Source organism: Chelonia mydas, chromosome 16 (assembly GCF_015237465.2).
Source record: "Chelonia mydas isolate rCheMyd1 chromosome 16, rCheMyd1.pri.v2, whole genome shotgun sequence".
Classification (NCBI taxonomy): domain Eukaryota; kingdom Metazoa; phylum Chordata; order Testudines; family Cheloniidae; genus Chelonia; species Chelonia mydas.
In genome coordinates this window covers 12,816,854-12,836,245 of record NC_057857.1, presented here as the reverse complement: position 1 = coordinate 12,836,245, position 19,392 = coordinate 12,816,854, and the positions used below count along the sequence as shown (strand labels likewise).

At 42.3% G+C, this 19,392-nt stretch overlaps 1 protein-coding gene and 1 long non-coding RNA gene across 4 annotated transcripts; one reads left to right on the top strand and one right to left on the bottom strand.

The window, feature by feature from the left end:
* Positions 1–7,405: 7,405 nt before the first annotated feature.
* SET (SET nuclear proto-oncogene) lies at positions 7,406–16,210 on the bottom strand. 3 transcript variants are annotated; one of them, XM_037879799.2, is made up of 8 exons: positions 15,695–16,210; positions 14,053–14,110; positions 12,793–12,935; positions 12,086–12,189; positions 11,790–11,903; positions 9,751–9,921; positions 9,506–9,652; positions 7,406–8,342 (listed from the first exon to the last, which is right to left on the bottom strand). In XM_037879799.2, the coding sequence occupies exons 1-8, from the start codon at positions 15,765–15,767 to the stop codon at positions 8,319–8,321; spliced, it is 834 nt and encodes a 277-aa protein (XP_037735727.1). In that variant the 5' UTR covers positions 15,768–16,210; the 3' UTR covers positions 7,406–8,318. The 3 variants fall into 3 exon arrangements, with proteins under 3 accessions (XP_037735727.1, XP_043386257.1, XP_043386258.1); XM_043530322.1 differs by lacking the exon at positions 15,695–16,210 and adding an exon at positions 15,174–15,688; XM_043530323.1 differs by lacking the exon at positions 7,406–8,342 and adding an exon at positions 8,394–8,869 and having other exon boundaries at positions 15,695–16,115.
* Positions 16,194–19,186, top strand: LOC119563844. The gene is made up of 3 exons (XR_005222543.2): positions 16,194–16,497; positions 18,565–18,674; positions 18,809–19,186. It is a non-coding gene; the product is annotated as an uncharacterized LOC119563844 (long non-coding RNA).
* Positions 19,187–19,392: the final 206 nt, after the last annotated feature.

Genomic DNA, 19,392 nt, shown 5'->3' with positions numbered 1-19,392 from the left:
CATGGAGAAGAGAGCATGCCTCCTTCTCTCCCTGGTCCTTTTGGGAGGGTTGCCCCAGCAGCAGTTCAGTCTATCAACTTCTTTCTGCTGCACAGAGGGATTATGCACCTACATAAGAGGGAAAAAAGACTTATTGTACCTTCTTCCCTTATATGACTACAGCACAATCCCCACACTTCCTTTTCCCTACTGTAAAGCCTGCAGGATCAAGCACAATCTGGTTCTGTTTCTTGTGGAACTGAGGAGCTAGTTTGTAGTACATATGGCTTTAGTTTTGTACATACCTGTCTATGATATATGTGTGAGGCCTCACCACTGTGCAGCCCCAGAGTGAACCATACATATGGTAGCTATGTGTCTGTGCAAAGGGTCTCACAGTATAACAACACAATCTGGAACTCCATATACTTTTTTTGGGGGGAGCCTAATAAAGTTCTCCTTTGGTGAATACATATAAAGGGCTTAATTGTATCTATAAACTGCATACAGATTTAAAGAAGGGAGCAGTTTGATACACTGATTAAAAAAGACAGGTACTCTTAAATTTAAATTCTACAGTACAATCCATTTTAAGTGTAACACTACTTTTTAATTTTAAGTTTTCCTAAAATTTGTTTTTATGAGAAAACAAAGGTGTCCTCTTAAAATCCCTCCTTAAATAAGATAGATATTTAACTCCATCTTAGGAAAGTTATTTGTCCGGAAAGATGTTAAAATCTGGAAGATAAACTGTGCTTTTTCAGTTCTTAACGTTTGACTCTTTCTTCCATTACATAATTCTTCTTGTAGGTCCAGGAACGTGGCCCTGGATTCTTGGTGGTATTGGACCTCTGGATCAATGTGTGTTTGTCACACTGCCCTCATAGATAGGAACAGAATTGATTTACTGCAGTCCTAGAGCTTATATTCCAAACATTTAAAGGACATTCTCCTTCACTTCAAATGGTAGAGCCCTGTACTTAAAGATCTCTTCCTGCTGCCAGCCACATGTAATGCTGTTTGTTATTCCATTAAACAGATTATTTCTGTCCTGAAGTGATACACAACTTTCCACAACTTAACAGCTGGAATATGGGCTACACAATTAGAGGATATTTTCAGTTAATAATAGTCCCATGTTTATTTATTTTTAAAGTGTGTACAAAACCTGATATAAACATAAATGTTTCCATTATTTTTTAAATTAAATTAAAATTGTTTTTTTTTTATGTAAGCATTCCCCTGCAGGATTTGCAGCCTGAATATTACAGTATGAGAACTAGCAAATTAAACTGACCAGAACAAGAAGTATAACTGAAACTGAAGTCTAGTTTTTTTCCAAACTGAATTAAATTACAAAAGTAAACAATGATAGATGTGTGCTAACCCTTATTTATCTGCTGCTTTATTAGTAACAGAAGTACAGTATTTTTGTTTGTTTTGTACTATATGATTCTACACTAAACTGTGTCCATGTAAAGGAAATATTGGAAAGTTAAAAAGTCAAGTTATTGGATTTAGATTCAGCCTCAGAGGAACAGAAGCTGTAGAAAGGGCAGAGAGATTCTGCTCTTATCTTCAGCAGACAGAGCCTTTCACAGCAGGTAGGGGTCTTGGCTGCATTTTGAATGGTCAGAGGCTGGAGAAGGCTCTGGGTAGAAGCCTGGGGAGAGAATAGAATTAGTTTTCCTGGTCCTCCAACTTGTGGAAAGCGCTGTGCTCTCTGCTTTTTGCGAATACAGACTAACACAGCTGAGACTCTGAAATCTGGCTTTACAGGATCTTTCCCTTCTTTCCTTCCAGGTCTTGGATTCTCTCCAGGTGGAACAGCCAGTGGGAGGGGCCCAAGAAGCAGGTTTAATAATATTGGAGAACTGGACCACTGAATAAGGACCAATCAGCTGAATAGCCTATCAGTCCTAAGGAAGGGGGGCTGGCTAGCTAGCTATTCACTCTCAGGGCTTGTGCATGTATGAGCTTGAAGGAGGAGGATGCATGCATTGGCTTTGCTAGCAGCCCTCTGCCTCTCCCTTGGTTGCTTCAGGGAGGTTCGCAGCCACTAAGTGCCCCAGGACAAGCATCAAAGCGCTACCCACCAGCATGATCCTGAGGAGGAGGAGGAGAAAGAGGAATTATTTCTCTGCAAGCGTGCAGATTCGAGGTTACCGGGGTTTGGGACCTGAAGTTCCTCCCCAGCCAGTGCTGCCTGTCAGGAACATGACGGTCACTGTTGGGAAACGCAAAGTGCCTGTGCAGCTCTCCCAGGATCCCACTGGGGAGATGTACTCGGTGATCACCCTGGTCAGGGCTTAGTGCACAAGCACTGGCTGGCGGAGGACGGCTTCTGGTTCCCGGGATACTCCTGGATGCTGGCCAGCTGCCCCAGGTGCCGTGCACACCTAGGTAACCGCCTCCTAAGAATGGCCGAGCTGCTGTTGGGAACGGAGCCGCAGGGGAGCCGGGGTCCCTCTGAGACCTCTGCAAATATGGTCTCCGGATGAAGTTTCCTACTCCCCTTCAGGGGACTTTCCTGAAGAAGGGGCGGGGATTAAGGTCCTATCTTGGAACTGGGTCCCTTTGTCCCTAGCGATTGCGATTAGAGAGAAGGGTGAAGGGATGGTTCTGTCGGTTGCTGAGGCCCTGCAACTTCTTTCACTTGTTCTCTGGGTGGGGGAGAAGCACCAATTCTTCTAATCACCATTCCACTCCTTCCACGGATGTTTTGAAACACGGAGGAGGATCATTTGGGGGTCGGTGGAGGGTATTTAACTAAGAAAATTGAGGGGGTGGATAGGAGGAGGGATAGGTCCAGGCAGGATGGTACACCAGTAGCAGAAGCGAAACTCTTGAGGACTTGACTGGGAGCAAATTAATTCATCTCACTGAAGGGAGGGGAATTGTTCTACGGTGAGTTGTTTGTTTGTTTGTTCGTAGTGGTTGGGTTCCTAACTTCGTTCCCCTTCGCTTGATTTTCTCCACCCCAATAGGTTGGGCATATCAGCCTAGGCCTTGGAGACCCCACATCGCCGATGTGGAGTTCGAAGACTCTGATGATAGTTTTGTGACTCTGATCACAGACGAATTGCTGCCTGGGCAAAGCTTATCACCTTCTGTGGTGATTCTACCACGATCCTTCCGCAGTTAAGGTTGAAAGGGCTAGATTGGAGATAAAACATTGTAAATGAGAACATTTTTAATTCTAGTGTGTGTGTGTGTGTATGTGTGTGTTTCTCCCTCTAGGGGTGAGTTGTTAGCGAGACACATATAACGGACTGATTATATGAAGCGTAAAATCACGGATATATATATATTTTTTGTAACGTGTGTGTGGCGTGGAGGGAACTTTGCATGATCGGGAACAATACAGGTCCGAGCCCTTCTGTATGTCCCACCCTTAGCCGCGATTTTGCTCGTGGGGTGCACATCCTGCTTCCAACTCCCCCTCCCCCCCCCTTTAAGCGCTCCAGGAAACATAGGCGATGATCCTGGACTTCATAGATCTGTCCTATTCCCGTGTGGTATCTACTCCAGCTTTACTGGGGTGTTGTCCGGGTGAAGTAAAATAGGGGAAGGGGTGGGGTGGAATATAAAATATACTTTGTTCTAGATCGAACGGGTGATCTTCAGCTCAAATTGTAGAATAGACCCTGCTAACCTCATGGGTCAGCACTCATTGAGTGACCAGCGTGAGCCACAATTGCAATTGTTGCTTCAAATTCCCTTAGCCATTTCTGTTCACATCTGTTACATTAAAAGATCATTATCCCCTTCCCTTCCCAAATTAGCACACTCACCTCCTGTCAGAAGTTCTGGTTCAGAAAACTACCCTGTGAGTTTGAATGTCTCTTCCTTACAGATTTAGGGCCTAATCCGGTTCCAATGGAAATCAAAACTTTATTATTGAATTCAGTAGGCTAGGACCAGGACCCTAAACTCTATCACCGACTAGTAAGTACTACTAATGAATGAGCACAGCTGAGGTTTCCAGAGGTTATGAAGAGGCAGTAAAGAAACCTATACGTCTCACTAGACAAAAAGCATGACAATTATTCTCATAAACCAGGAGAAAATATGTATTAGATGTTGTCTACCAGATAGCACGCTAAGATAAATATGATTAAAGTGAAACCACGCTTTCCAGTCCATGTCTAATAAAGAAAACGAGGGCAAGTAGTGTAGTAGAAACTTGGTGTTTTGGCAACTGTTTCTCTCCCTGGTCTGGAACAAATTAAAGGGAGAACACTAACCTCAGAAATCGTGTATTTCTAAAAATTTGGTACCTGACAAGTATCTCCTAAAATACTATAAGCTTAGAAAATGTTGTTTACTTTTTGCAATTGACAGCTCTTTGTGCATAGTCCTTTAATTACATCCTACCAGGGGGTCCAGTAGCCCTAACCTGAGCCCACAGAGTCCCATTAAAGAAAACTGAACTTCATAATTGGAAGATCTACCCTATAACACAGCCTGATACAGGATATGGCCCTTAATTGGTCCTTATTAACCTTTATAAATATTAAGTATAGAAAAATACCCTCAACTAATATTTAAAAGGAATTTTCCAAAATCACCATGTATTGAGGGTATTCTCCCAGAAAATGACATGAGTGTCCTTTAATCTATTTATCAGTCACAGCAAATGCTTTCCTGAAAGCTCTAACAGTATTGTTACAGCAGAAATAAAGGCATAAAAATATCTTCTTGCAAGCCAACAAATATCAACATTATGGTTTTAAAATTCATAGACGGTGGCTACAGTGTTTGGTGTAATTTGGGTGTTGCATCAGTAAAAATTTATTTACCTGGTCCACTTTCTCTTCAGATAGAACTGGAAAGTATTTGCAAGTTCAAAGAAATGAATATAGGCCTCAATTTCTAATCACTCATGCACATGCACACCATTCTGCCTGCTGATAGAGGAAATCTGGCATTCACATTTTCACACACAGACTAATAAGAAAATAATTGAGATGCTATAAATTTGGAATGACCCCCTCCAAACACAATTGTGCTAAATTTACTAATTCTACAATCTATATACGATCCCATGTGCATATATTTAAGATCTGGCATTAAAGTTTACAGAAGTGGCAGACATTTCTGCTTCCTTTATCTATTAAACTTCAAACATAAGAATATGGAAGCTCTTCCATATGTTTTCTTATCATACTGGTTAAATACACGTGCTAAAACTTTATTAAATGCTTCAACTTCTAAATTGTAAACCATTAACTTAGATAGCTCTCATACTGGAAGTTAAAGCCAGCTTCCATTAGGTTGAATGGGAGAATTCCTACCTCTGTTGAGAGGTTCATGATAAATGATCTGCCAAAATAATTCATAAGGATAGTTTACCTTAGAAAGTGATTAAAGGTTTTAAGGAATGTACTAGAGATCCCTCTTCTGGTCTTAATTTATGAAATTGCAGAACTTGTATTTGACCCTAATTGTTACAAGGATATTTCTATCCCTTGAAAACATACCCATCAGTGTATTACAGAAGTAATTACAAGTATCTACTAAGCTTAATGAAATGGGTCAAAGAACGGGCACTTCTAAATAGGTACGTTTAACTGAGTTTTTCCAAGTAGGTGTGTAGAGCACTCGATGGGCACTTAGGGCTGTATTTTTAAATCTGGAAAGTGTTTTAATCCCTACTCAATTTACATTTCCCCCCACTATTAGTTGATAAAAGTTTACTAGAACAAAAGTAATCTTAGTAGCAGTTCAAAGGTTGTTTACTCTTACTGTTGTGATGAATAAAACTGCAATGTAGAGTAGTTTCACCAGGAAGTTAAACCAATATTTTGTCTGCACAATAGTGGGATTGTTTTGCCACCTGTATCGTACTAATCATTTTTTGTTTTCAAACTTGGAGGGGCATTTGATCACACCTCCCCCCCATCTTACTTTTTGTCCTTGGTATTCAGCTGTACCACCTTATTGTGTGTGTCCTGGGGAAAAGCAGATTATGCAACTTTATAGGTCTTCCAATACAGGGGGGAGATAGTTTATGCACTCTTTCTGACAGCATAGAGATTTCTCCCTAAATAAGCACAATTTAGAGTTAGGTCTAATAGCATTTTACTGTGCACTACATAAATGGCTACACAAGATGCAGGACAACAGTTTGTCTACAGTTTTAGCACTAATGTAACTAAATTGGTTAAAAGATGGAGTTATTTAAAATTGATGCAAAAAATGGACATGGACTAGGGCAGTAGGTCCAACCCAACTGTCACTGAACAAAGTGAGTTGGTTCTGTCTTTTAAGGAGTGTCTCTCCCCACTGTGGAATACCACTCAAGAGAATAACCTTACTCCATAGCACTAATTCTCTAGCATCACAAAATACACACGTGCTGCTATGACAGGCTAAAAGAAATTTTTCCATAAGAGTGAGGACCCCCATCCTGAGAACCCATTAGGAAAAGACAGCTATACAACGATTTAATACTAAAATTGTTCTATACAGGTTTTAAAATATCCATTTAAATGAGGTTAGTTTATATGGTATTCTACTTTTTAAAGTAATTGTATAAATGCTAATTATTGCTAGAACAGGTTTCATCAAACTTTGCCACTTGCTATTCTGGTTAGTTCTAGATGTAGATTTTAGGCAATTGATACTTTTAAATCAAAAACAGGTTGCATTTTATTAGCTCACATAGTTGAAAATATAAACAGCATAGATTGGAGGTTGTATGGCACTGAAATTCCACACACAAAGTAACCACTTCCTTGTGAGATGTAATTTAGCAGAATAAGATTCTTCTGTTTTTGAAGAGGAGTACAATCAGCCTGAATGTGTAATTGAAACCGATTTAACATCTCAACTGAGAAAGCTATTTACCAAATGGATTATAAACATTAGCCTTTGATAATTTAACTTGAGTTTGTACGGTCTTCTCAGTGATTTGATTTATTAGAGATATGTGGTATCTCTTACATCACTAATGAGTGTTTAAATCTGCAAATTTCTTTATTTTAGAGCATCAGGTGATCTTTTTGGTGCAAGAGGGAACATTTAAAGACTCCATTAATTTAACATAAGAGGAATGTAACCACAACTCATTCCTATGGAGATATAAAAATAAGTAAAGAGAAACAATGTGCAGATTACAGTAATGACTGCCAATTTATAGTAATGATTGATAGGCAGTCTGACAGCAACTTATTGATAGTATCATAATTTATGGTAAGTTACACCTAAAGTAAACACTTTTCCCAGATATGAAAACTATCTAACAATTTAAATTCAGGTTAAATCCATATAGCCATGAGGTTATCTTGCAATACACACATACTGACCACATACCAACAGGTGTTAAATTAGAAACTACAGACAAAAAAAAATTTGACAATATACGGGAAAATGAGCAAGAAAAATCAGAAACATATTCTGTTCAGTGAAGACCATTAGTCCCTTTGTGTACACATTTAGTTTTATTGTAACAAAGCAACTTGTACACTTTAACGTTTAAAACTGAGCATCTTTCTTTCCTTTCCAGTGAACCAAAAAAAAAAAAAAAAAAAAGAATTTAAAAATAAACAAGAACAAAATTACAATAGAGAATGTCAATTCCAAATAAGATCCTACAGGTTCTGCTGATTCTCCATCAAGTGGCAGGGCTCAAAGTCATCATTAGGAGAAGATTTTATTTTAAAAGTGTCATCTTAAACTGCAAGGATGTTTGTTAAACATCACAATAAACATGCCAAAGGAGAAGAAGCCATGTTGTCAAAATGCCCACTTAACCCACCCAAACATCTGAAACCCACCCTTGCTGACCTTCTATACCCCATTTTTTTTAGTTTTTTAATTTTTTTTTAAACAAGAGAAAGTAGACAGACATGTTGGTAAATGCTAACTGTCCATATTCACATAGAGACACTGTAATCTCTGAGCCCAATATACAGAGAAAGAAGGAAAAAAGCTAGATTCTATGCACTACTACACAGGGGCCTAGCACTCTTCAGCTTCCAGCAGAGTGAAGGGAGCAGAAGGTTTTCTTTTTTCCCACAGAACATGGTGTGTTGATTCCATAAACAGTTTTTGTTTTGAGACAGAAAGGGATAAAAATGAACTTGGAACAGAAACTGGTAGAGATTTTCTTTTCCACTGTATTCTGCTCAGGGTATTTCCCCCAAAATAAACGGTGAACCATGGTGTAGAGGAGAGAAAAAGAGACCTCAAGAGAACAAGGCGACTGAGCACAAGGGTGGGGGAAAAACAAACAAACAAACAAAAAAAAAACCAGCAACTTGCTCCCAGGGACTGGAGAAAAATTAAAAAGGTAAGAAAAGGAGGGGTGGGTGTTGGAATCCATCAGTGTTTAATTAGTCATCTTCTCCTTCATCTTCCTGTTGAAAGAAAAGAAACAGTTAAAATCTAGTCACTTTTTGGAGGGTGGGGAGAGGGAAGGCGCGGGAGTCAGTACATTCAAACTCCAGACAGCCCTGACTTTCAAACAGCAATTAACCAGAATTTTTGACCACTCTAAAAAGTCCTGTGCAGTTATTCTTGCAGGACTGGTTGAAAAGATCATGTTTTCTCCCCCTCCATATGGAAATAGGAAAAAGGCTGGATAAGGTTTGATCTCCATGTTATTGCTGGGACATACGATTTGGATGAAAATTGATAGAACTATTTGTTAGTGAATATTGAAGAGACTGCTAAGGGCACCCAGAGCTTTGAATAGGCAGTCTTAAAGAGTAGTAAAAGTCTAAGTAAATAATCTACAAGATTAAATAAAATACTATTTAGATACTAACAAGAGTATTGCTCAGCAGAGCTTAGTTACTGCATCTAAAATCAAGCACCTTATGTGTCTACGTGCACAGCGTCCAAAGCCTTCCCCATTGTTTGCCTCCAAGGCAGTTTCATGTACCTCAATAACAAAAGCCAAATGTGGTTAATAAATTAATTGTAACAAATGAAACAGTGCAACGTTCCCAGTTACTGGGTGAGAACTAATTCCAAACTTTAAATCACTGGAGATTGTGAGAGTAGCAGAAGTGAGGAGGTCATCCCTGGCACTCCCAAAATGAGGACACAATCACATAAAAATTGGCAACAGTCCAGAGTAAAGTGTATATAATAGATGAAACCTGCTAAAACTGGATGCATACAAAAAAATTTGCTATTTATGGAATAACGTTAAAACTGGCACTCAAATACCCAGTAACACACTAATAAAAACCAGTTTGCCGAAAGAAAAACAGGCTTTTGGATGAACTGGGGTATAACACAAACAGATCAATTTTCCTCATTTTTGCCAACGAGTTTCCTAAAGCTATCCATCTCCAAATTAAAGGCAGTACTTGTCCCCCCCACACCAACTAAGTACACTAAAATCATTGCTCAAGCTGCAAGAACTCCCCTCTGAAAAACATAATAGGAGACTGTACAGTGTGTCAATAACACCTTAACATTTATCAACAAGATAAATTCAATGCTGTTCCTAAAACAGGATTTCCTAATTGGATCTATTCATCTCCTGGATCTGGAAACAATGTGTTCTCACCTCTCCTTCTTCTCCCTCATCATCATCTTCGTCTTCTTCCCCCTCATCTTCATCTCCCTCTTCATCAATATCCTCCAACCCTTCTTCCTCTTCATCATCATCATCGTCTTCCTCTCCTTCACCTTCTTCATCATCCATATCAGGAACCTTAATTAGAAACACATATACAATGTTACTGCACTGATCAAATTAATTCTGACATTGCCACAAGAACACTGTTACAAACAGCTCAACTCTACACGTACCAAGTAGTATTGTAATGGATTTGGCCAGATGTCATCTTTGATGACTTCTCCTAGTTCATCAGCACCTGCATCAGAGTGGTCAGTGAACCAGGTAAAGAAACTTTCTGGTTCTTCATGCTGCCTCTTCCTACTGGCCTTGTTCTGTGTCTGGCTTGAGCGCTTTGTCAGGTCCTGAAAAAGAAGAGACAAAGTTAAGTATTTTCCTGAAAGAATTTCCTGACCGTGTTTCACAAGATGCGTTTGGAGATGTGCTTATTTACGCAACCACATACTACTTGTTCTTTTTCAAGGAGAGGTGTGTAGGAGACAGATTATACAGAGCCCCAAGGGCATGTACTAGTTGACACCTCATAGCTATGAGTTTCAGCTACCATTTCTCATGAATAGGTTCAGTGCTAGTAAAGCGCTCAATTTTTTGCTACTTTCCTCAGAATGTAAGTTGTCACTCCCTTTATTTCTAGCTTTCTCCACTGAAATATTGACAATTCAAAAAGACTACCTGTTGACCTTTGTTAATGTTCCCAGCCACACAGTGGCAAAGATATGACGCAAACCATTTACTGAAGTGCTAATTTCAAAGACTTGTTAGAACTATTTAAATGCTAACATTAAGCACAAACAATTTAAGCAGCTCTCAAATTAGCCTATGCCGCTTTCTGCAGCTCCCATTGGTCGGGAACGGCAAACCGCAGCCACTGGGAGCTGCGGGCAGCCGTGCCTGTGGACAGTCAAGGTAAACAAACTGTCTTGCGGCCTGCCAGCAGATTACCCTGATGGGCCGCCCACCACTACTCTAGGCCTTTTTATAAAACATTGTCTTAACACTCCACTCTTCCTTTTCTCTCCCCCTAGGATGGGCTCATCCTTGTTTTCTTCATAAAAAAGATAGATTAAGGATTTAAGTCTTTTATCCTTGGAGTTTTCCCCTTTTAAATTTCCTGTTTCCCCTTTGTAGCAATTGCAAGGGGGAAAACATACAACTCACTTTTTATGCTACTACAACATATTCACTAGCAAGAGGATATAATAAGTTAACCTCACCCCTTTGAGACCATTACCTCTGTACTGTCCTGTCTTATACACCTGGAAAACATGACTTCAGAGGTAACTCTGGAGCTTTTACTTCGTTGCTTAATACGTACGGACTTCTAGCTGATGCTTTGTTGAGACACTTTGCCCAGCATATACTTGTTTATGCAATTTTATGGACAGCAATAACTCAGCTTGTTTTAATAATTAGCTGAATGACCATAAGGTACTGCAAGATGTAAGTTATTGCTGGAAGACCCCAGAACACCAAAGGAAAATGCTAAAATTTTGACTGAAGTGTGATGCAGTTTTCCAACAGATCCAACTATGATGGATTCAAATTGACTCATTTGCAATATTGTAGTTTACTTTTGTGAGGTACAGGAAATGAGCTCCTAATTCAGAAGTTCCACAAGATGTACATGTAACTTATGAACTACAAAGAAAGCATTAACTATACAGATAGTAACTGGCAAATGCAAGAAAAACAATTCATTAGATAAAAAGATTTCTTAGTTTCCTTACAAAGACCAAGTGGCCACCCAAACTTTTAGCATAATAATATTGAAATCGGAAAGGCAGTTGTAACCTGAAGTTTAAATTAGGCTTTGTTTACAATGAGAACTGTAGCACTGATATTAGATCAACTGTGGGAGAATTCCCTAAAAAAGTTGGGAGTGCTAGTGTGGATTTGTTTTCTTTTTAAAGCACACACTTCACTGTGATTTCTAGGCCTACTCTGAGCAGTTGAACTGACATGCTTGTAGAAATACTGACAACTGGTCTTCACTAGCACTTCCATGGGTGCGCGACAAAGTGAGAGAATTAACTACAAGCTTCAGTGTAGATGCAGCCTCACCATATCCTTGGGCTTCATCCAGCAGGAATGGACTGGGTGTGTGTGTGTGTTTTTTCTTTTGCATCAAAGCACCGAGCACTCACTGCCACTGTTTCAAGTGGAGCAATGATTTAATTCCTTCCCCCCCCCCGCCCCCAATAAAGATACATGCCTTCCCAGATTTCCATTTGATCTCAGTTGATTTTGAAGATGGATCTCCACTCTCATTCAGATGAAACTCTTTGGAGAGAACTTTATTTTCAAAGTATGGATTCTCGTCAAAATACTGTAGAGTGGAAAGAATAAAGTTAGGATTGCATACTTGTCTATAGCACACCAGATATGTTAACTAAAAAAAGTTAAGTACTATAAGTTTTGAAATATTAAGTTATGCTACTATTCTCTGATATAGGTTACATGCAAATAAAAATGGCACAACATTAAACAAAGACTGTCCATGATACTTACAAAATCTATTCTGTAACCTGATTTGATATCTTCAAACTCTGTCACCTCAACTCTGGTCAAATAATGCAGTGCCTCCTCATCTTCTTCCCCCAACAGTGCAGATACTATGGTAGAATTAGGAATCTTGCATCACAAAGCTATTTATATAGGCTATTTTGCAGCAAACATTATAAGAAACTGTCACAGAAAGTTGATTTAGTAGGACATTTGGTATATTGTTTACTTGTCCCAGCCCATCTTTAGAGGAAGCTCAAAAGAGCCACTGACTCTCAGCTCCCCAGAGGTAACTATCAAGTACCCTCTGCAATACAGGCCATAAAAGAGCACTGAAAAGGTTGTTGAAGGTGTATTCTCTTTCACTTAAGAGGATGGTAAAAAGTATAGTGGTGGAGTCCTAATAATGGCGATCAAGCTTGTTCTTGGATTCAAAACGTAAGTGGAAGAAAATCTTTCGGACAATAGAAGTAGAAATGGATAAACTGCTTCCATTTGATAGCATTATCGCCTCAAAAGGAAGTTCTAGGCATGTAGTCAAACAGAAGCCAGTGTTGTTAATCGGGGGAAACAAAAATCTAAGAGCAATTTTCTCAACCAAAGGATTAAAAGGCGTACATAATGTAACAAACTTCCCTGATGCCCCTCCCAGCCCCCCCCCCCCCCCCAAAAAAAAAAAAAAAAAAAAAAAAAAAAGAGCACTGGGAACATACCTTGTGGGTGGTTGACAAATGTTGTTACCCAGAAGTTTGGGATTTTGGCGATCAGTTCTGACCTCTTCTGGAAGAATGGTTGGCGGAGTTTGTTGTATTTCTGTTCTACTTTCAAAATTTCCTCGCTCGCTTGTTCATTCAGTCTAAAGGAAAAGAAAGGTTCATGTTAACAACTGTATTATAGCATGGGGATCTGAAGTTTGAACAAGGTGCAAAATCAGTAGACAGTCCAAAACTAGAATGGATTATTTAATTAAACTAATCAACCCTGCCTGAAATATGTCAACCAAAAACAAGGGGCCCAATCCTGCAAACACTATTTAGCTTGTACTATCGGGAGTAATCCCACTGACTTGACTGAAACTACACCACTAGTAAACGCTATGCTCTGGGGCATTTGCAGGGTTGGGCTCTAAATTGAAAGCAGCACACTATTAAAATTTGTAAATATCTAATTTAGAAGGACTGGTGAACTTTGACACACGATACTGGATCAGATTCAAGCTCATCGCCCCTCCTCATATTATTTGCCAGAAAAACAAGATAAACGCAAAATAAGTTTGTGTGCCACAAAGACAACCTTTTAAGACCACAGAACTCTTTAAAAAAAAAAAAAAAGTTTGTTACATAGTAAAGTCCTAATCTTGCAAATGCTCCTCCCGGGAAGACTCTTATGTCCACTTGGAGGTTCATTAGTCAGTTTAGGAGGGTAGTGGGAAGGATGTCTGTTTGCCAGGAAAAAGGTTGCAGGCATCAGGGCCTAAGCCCACAGTGACCTGAGAAGATAGATAGCTTACTGCTCCAGTGTAAATTTCGATAGATTTTATAAAACATACAAGAGCCTAGAGTTTGGTGTATGCACTTTTAAATCTAGACATTTTACTAAGTCAATTTTCAGTTCTGCTTTTCACAAAGAAATGAAATCTTACAAAAATAAAATAAGTAACCTGCAAAAGGCAATGAGAGCCAGATCTATACTGTCAAAGCCATTTTAAAGTCATCACAATGTATTTCAAGTGTTAAAAGTCAAGTTCTATCTTAAGGCCCAGCTAGTTTACTTGTACACAGCTAAACAGGACACAAGATTGCACCTTCAAATGTCAAACCACTACTATACTTTTGAGATTTTGGAAAGTGTGAGAACAACTATGGTACACACACTACTTCAGTTGCAAAAGCATTTTTATTACAAGTTATTTTTTTCCAGTTCTGCTAAAACATAATTTAAGTTATTGAAAAGTTTTTTTGTTAATAATTTACCTGTCTATTTCATTCTGTACTTCATCAATATGTTCAATTGCTTCCTGTTGCTCTTTTTCTGAAAGAAAAATAAACCCATCAAACTCCATAGTTACTGAAAAGAAGTCTCAATAATATATGACACCACTTGAGAAACAATCAGAAAAGTTTATTTTCACAACCTTTACCACTATTCTGGATGGCACTTAAATGATTATTTCCACTTGATACAACAAGGCTCACCAGACCTTGTAAAACTACCATTTTTTACTAACTGAACTTGCTAAGTGAAGTCTCTGAAGATTAGTGTAAAACTGCTCTCTTTTTCCCTTTTTCTTTAAAAAGGGCTCAAACCAGGTACCGTGCTAATTCACAATATATAGTCGTATACACTTGGTATTTTATAGCCCACCTGTTGAAACAACAATACTTTAATAATTTACTAAAATTATACACCAAATCATTCTTTCTGAACTGAACACAGTTACAGAAATTGAATCAGTTACGTGAACTGAATACTAAAGAAAAGATAAGATACAAAATGCTCATTAAAATAGTACAATTGGAAATGCTGTTTTCCACAATTAACAGGCACGTTTCGGAAGAGATTCGGGTAAATATTTCAAAACTACCATGAAGTGGATGTTTTCTAATCAGAATTTTAACTCGGCAGAGGCTGCTGGAGCGCTTAATTAAGCAATGGCTGTTTGCCTAAAGTGTTTTAAGATTAACGAAAGGTAGCGGGAAGCAGCGGTAGAAGTGCTGCACAGGCACCCCTCCCCCGATTACTTTGCGAACACAGAGGATTTCGTGTTATGGGGTAGCTGTTTCCGGTGGGGGCCTCAGAGCCAAGCCCTACCCCCACCCTGCGGCCGGAGATGGGTAGATTGGTGTCGTCTTCTCTCCCCCGCCCCCATTACACAGGAAAACTCAGGTGCGGGAAGCACGTGTGTGAAAGGAACCGGGCACAGCGGAGAGCGGCTGGCCTGGACGCTCGTTGCCATGAGCACCTCCACAGCCCCCGCCAAACAGGCGAAGATCCATGGGTGGGGGAACCGACAGCCTTTACCGGGGGGCAAGTTCCCCCTACGGCGGCGACTGATGCAAACCCCACGCCACGGTGCGGGGAACCGAGTACCGACCTTTCAGGACACGCGGGCCGCTCGGATCGCACGTGGGGACGGGCGGGAGGCGGGCAGCCGCATCCCGCTGCTGCACGAGTAGCGCGTGGCTCCCCAGTCGGGCGGGCCCCGCCAGCCACCGAGACAGCGCCGCTCCATCCCGGCGCTGCGCGGCCGGGCAGCACCATGCAGCAGTAGCGGCTCCGAGACCACAAGGCGGCGAAGCATCATGGCGGCGGCGGAGCACAATGAGGCTCCGCGGATGCTGCTCCAGGAGGGGGGGTCCCGCTGCTCCGCGCAGGCCGCAGCGCCCCCCGCCCACGGAGAAGGAGGCCGGGCAGTACAGACAAAAGGGCTCTAACATGGCCTCCTCTTGCCGCGGCTGAGGCCTGCACATCCGCCCGGCCGACCCCGCGCTCTTCCCGCCTCCGGCCCGGCCGCGGCCCGTGTGGCTGGGGAAAATGGCGGTCGGTGCAGCGCCGTGCGGGGAGGAGGCCGCAGCGGCCGCCGCCATTCCCTTCCCTCCCCCGTCCCGGCCTCACCTGAGGTCTCGTCGGCCCCATCGTGGTTGGAGTTCAGCTCCTTCTTACTGACTTTGGCCGCCGGCGCCGACATGTTGGTGGCTGCGGAGCGCGGAGGGAGGGGGTTGTAACGGGACTGAGCGCAGGGGGGGCCGGGCACAGACTCCTGCTGCTACTGCCGCCGCCGCTCGGACTCCCTCCGCGGCCGGGACGCCTCCTCCTCCTCGGCCCGGACCTGGGGCTCCCGGATAAAAGGGGGCAACAGCGGCGCTCGGGCACCCTCACGCTATCGCCCCAGCCGGGACCAACACCGCCTCCTCCTACTGCTGCTACTGCTGGCGAGGGGCGGGCAGCGTTGTGCGCAGGCGCAGCAACCCCCCCCTCCGGGGCACAGGGGTACGAAGGCCACACTGCGCACGCGCAGCAATCCCCCCTCTCCCGGCCACTGGGGAGGGGAGGCGCACAGCGCAGGCGTAGAAAACACCGCTCTTGGGCATGTGAGACCAGCGCTGTTATGCGCAGGCGTAGACACCCCCTCCCGTCCTGAACATCCAGGGGCGGGCAGCTTTGTGCGCAGCCGCACTAGACTCCATGGGGGCCCCGCCTCCGCCGCTTGCCCCACGCTGTGCCCCCATTGGCCGCGCCTCGCGCACAGGGAGAGGGCGGACGGAGCTCAGTGCTAAGGCGCCGAGGACGGCGCGAGAAGCGGGCGCGGGAGAGGGAAACTAGGGCAGCGGCGTGCGCTGTCCCGCTCCATCACGCACGTGGCTGGTTCCGCCGGGCCTTCGACGGCTGTGCACAGGGATGGGCTGCCGCGCCCCCAGGTGATGACCTTGCAGCTCTCCTGCCCCAAAACACGCTCCAGCCAGTAGCCTTGCAGCTCCATAAGTGCCCGAGGGATGGCCCTGCAGGTTTCCTGCCCAGTAACGAGCTGGCGTGGTGGCCTGTGCATGCCTGCGGTGGTAGCCATGATAGTCACAACATCCGCTGTGTGCAACGTACACCTACCTACCACCTCCTGCTCTGGCACAGTGTCCCAAGGGAAGAGTGTATCACGGGCTGTCTGAACTCTGCCCTGTACAATCTGTCACCGCAGAAAAAGGATGTACTCTTGAGGAAGCCACTGGTAGCTGTGCAGCAATGTCACTCAGAAATGGGGTTCCGGGGTCACCTGACTGTTAATCACTCTTAATAAGTGTGCTGCTTTGGGTTCTTTGTCCTTCTAAAGCCTAAACCCAACCTGTAACGTTTTCTGAAAGGTTAAACGGAGAGGCACTGGTTGGCTCATAGAGTCGATCATTGGTTTTTGATATCTCGATTAGCAGTTCCTATCCAGTTGCAAGTGAATAACGAACACAGGTCACTGCCATCTTGTTGCTATTTTAAAAGGCCTAGGCCACTGCTTCAAATGCTTCCGTTAGCCTGTGTCTCAACGAGCATTTAGAGAGCTTTTCAATCGCATTCAGCTAACGTGACTGAGATATCACAGGGCTTCTTAGGAGACTAGATATCGATTGTAAACAAATATTTTTTATGTTCTGGAGTTGCCGGTCATGGCCATGTAGTTACTGTTGAATTCTATTTTGCACTTAAAACATGGATTCAATCACTTTGTTAAAAGAAAAGGAGTACTTGTGGCACCTTAGAGACTAACCAATTTATTTGAGCATAAGCTTTCGTGAGCTACAGCTCACTTCATCGGATGCATACTGTGGAAACTGCGGAAGACATTATATACACAGAGACCATGAAACAATACGTCCTCCCACCCCACTCTCCTGCTGGTAATAGCTTATCTAAAGTGATCACTCTCCTTACAATGTGTATGATAATCAAGTTGGGCCATTTCCAGCACAAATCCAGGTTTTCTCACCACCCCACCCCCATACACACACAAACTCACTCTCCTGCTGGTAATAGCTTATCCAAAGTGACAACTCTCCTTACAATGTGTATGAAAATCAAGGTGGGCCATTTCCAGCACAAATCCAGGTTTTCTCACCACCCCACCCCCATACACACACAAACTCACTCTCCTGCTGGTAATAGCTCATCCAAAGTGACCACTCTCCTTACAATGTGTATGATAATCAAGGTGGGCCATTTCCAGCATAAATTGGTTAGTCTCTAAGGTGCCACAAGTACTCCTTTTCTTTTTGTGAATACAGACTAACACGGCTGTTACTCTGAAACCAATCACTTTGTTGTGTTTCATCCCCAAATGTACAGCGCTTATTCTTTGAGTAATTTAAACATACATCAGGTTAGAAGGCGATTCAGTACCCTCATATGCTCAGCGCAGAGTAAGTGAACCAGAAGCTCATCTTTTCCACTGCATTTTTCAGTCTGCTGTTTTTCTGCCACCCTCTGGCCTCTTGCATTGTCCCTGGTTCTCTTGGTTTTCTTGCTCTCTTCTTTCGCCTCCTTTTCATATGGCTCTTCTCACACACTTTACCCAACATCCCAGTAACACCTCTCTGCCTGATCCCTCTCTCCCCCTCAGATGGTTCCTACTGTTGTCACTGCACTTTCTTCAGCTTTCTTCTCTCTGTGATTCCCCGTAAGAACTGCCATTCTCACCTCTCAAATTCCAACAGCCAAATCCCTAGTGTCACTCCCCAGTTGCTGTCTTTCAGGTCCAAATCCCAGCTCTAACCGTCACCGTTCCCAACTGTCCCGGAGTGTTCTGGAACTTTTCTATTTCTAATGTTCCAGCCCTGTTTGCTGTATGAATAGCTGCCAAGAGGAAAGGAACATCACTGTATTTGGTCTCGTTACGTCTGTACCATAGCAATTGTTAGTACCATGGGTGAGCATGCTTATTGGCAGTCGGAAATGAGAAGCAAGGGACTGAAAGAGTCATGGAGACTAAATTATTTTTTCCTTCCTAGGGGTATCTCTCCAGGGCACTGTTGAAGCATATCACTGAGGAGAAACTGCCTCATTCCCTGTGTGAATCTCCTAAGATCCATTATTGTTGCTGTCTTCATCTTCAGAGAGGGTAAGTGTGGCTTGTTTTTTTCCTTCTTTAATAGCTGGCTTCAAGTTTAATCGCTGGAGCCAGTCTATACGGCAAACAGTTATATCTGCTTGGATTGTCTCTGGCATAAACCATATATTTACCATTCACTGCAGTTCTTCAGATTTTCACATGAAGGGCTCCAAGTACCTAAAAACATGGACATCTGTAGGAAAGCTACTTCCGAATGGGAACATCACAGTGGGAGAAGCCTCTGTCTACTCCTCACCCTGCATTTGAGTCTATGAATTATTTAGAGGCTTGGAAGGATTAGATTTTTGATAGATATCAGTAAACATCTGTTTCACCGTACACACACAAACTGACAAAAAGTATTTCCATCCGTAATAACTGAAGTATACAGGCAGGCAAAGTTAGAAAAATGCTACTTGAGAACATATTAGAGTTTGATTTAACGATACATACTTTGTATATTTTGACATGTGACGTTGATAATTTGTATTTTAATGGTTATAAAGTTTTAACTTTCTGAATTTCAGTGTCTTCTGTCACTAAATAATTTTTGTCTGACCACCCTTGTTGCCTGAACCTCCCATACTTTCCCACAAGTGTGAACATTTAAATAGTTAAAAATAAAAAAAGCTTTAAAATAAACATCAATATCCATTGAAATGATATTAAAAAAATTGAATTCTGTCAAGCCTGATCATTCAGTATCCCTGAGGCACATGATTAGTAT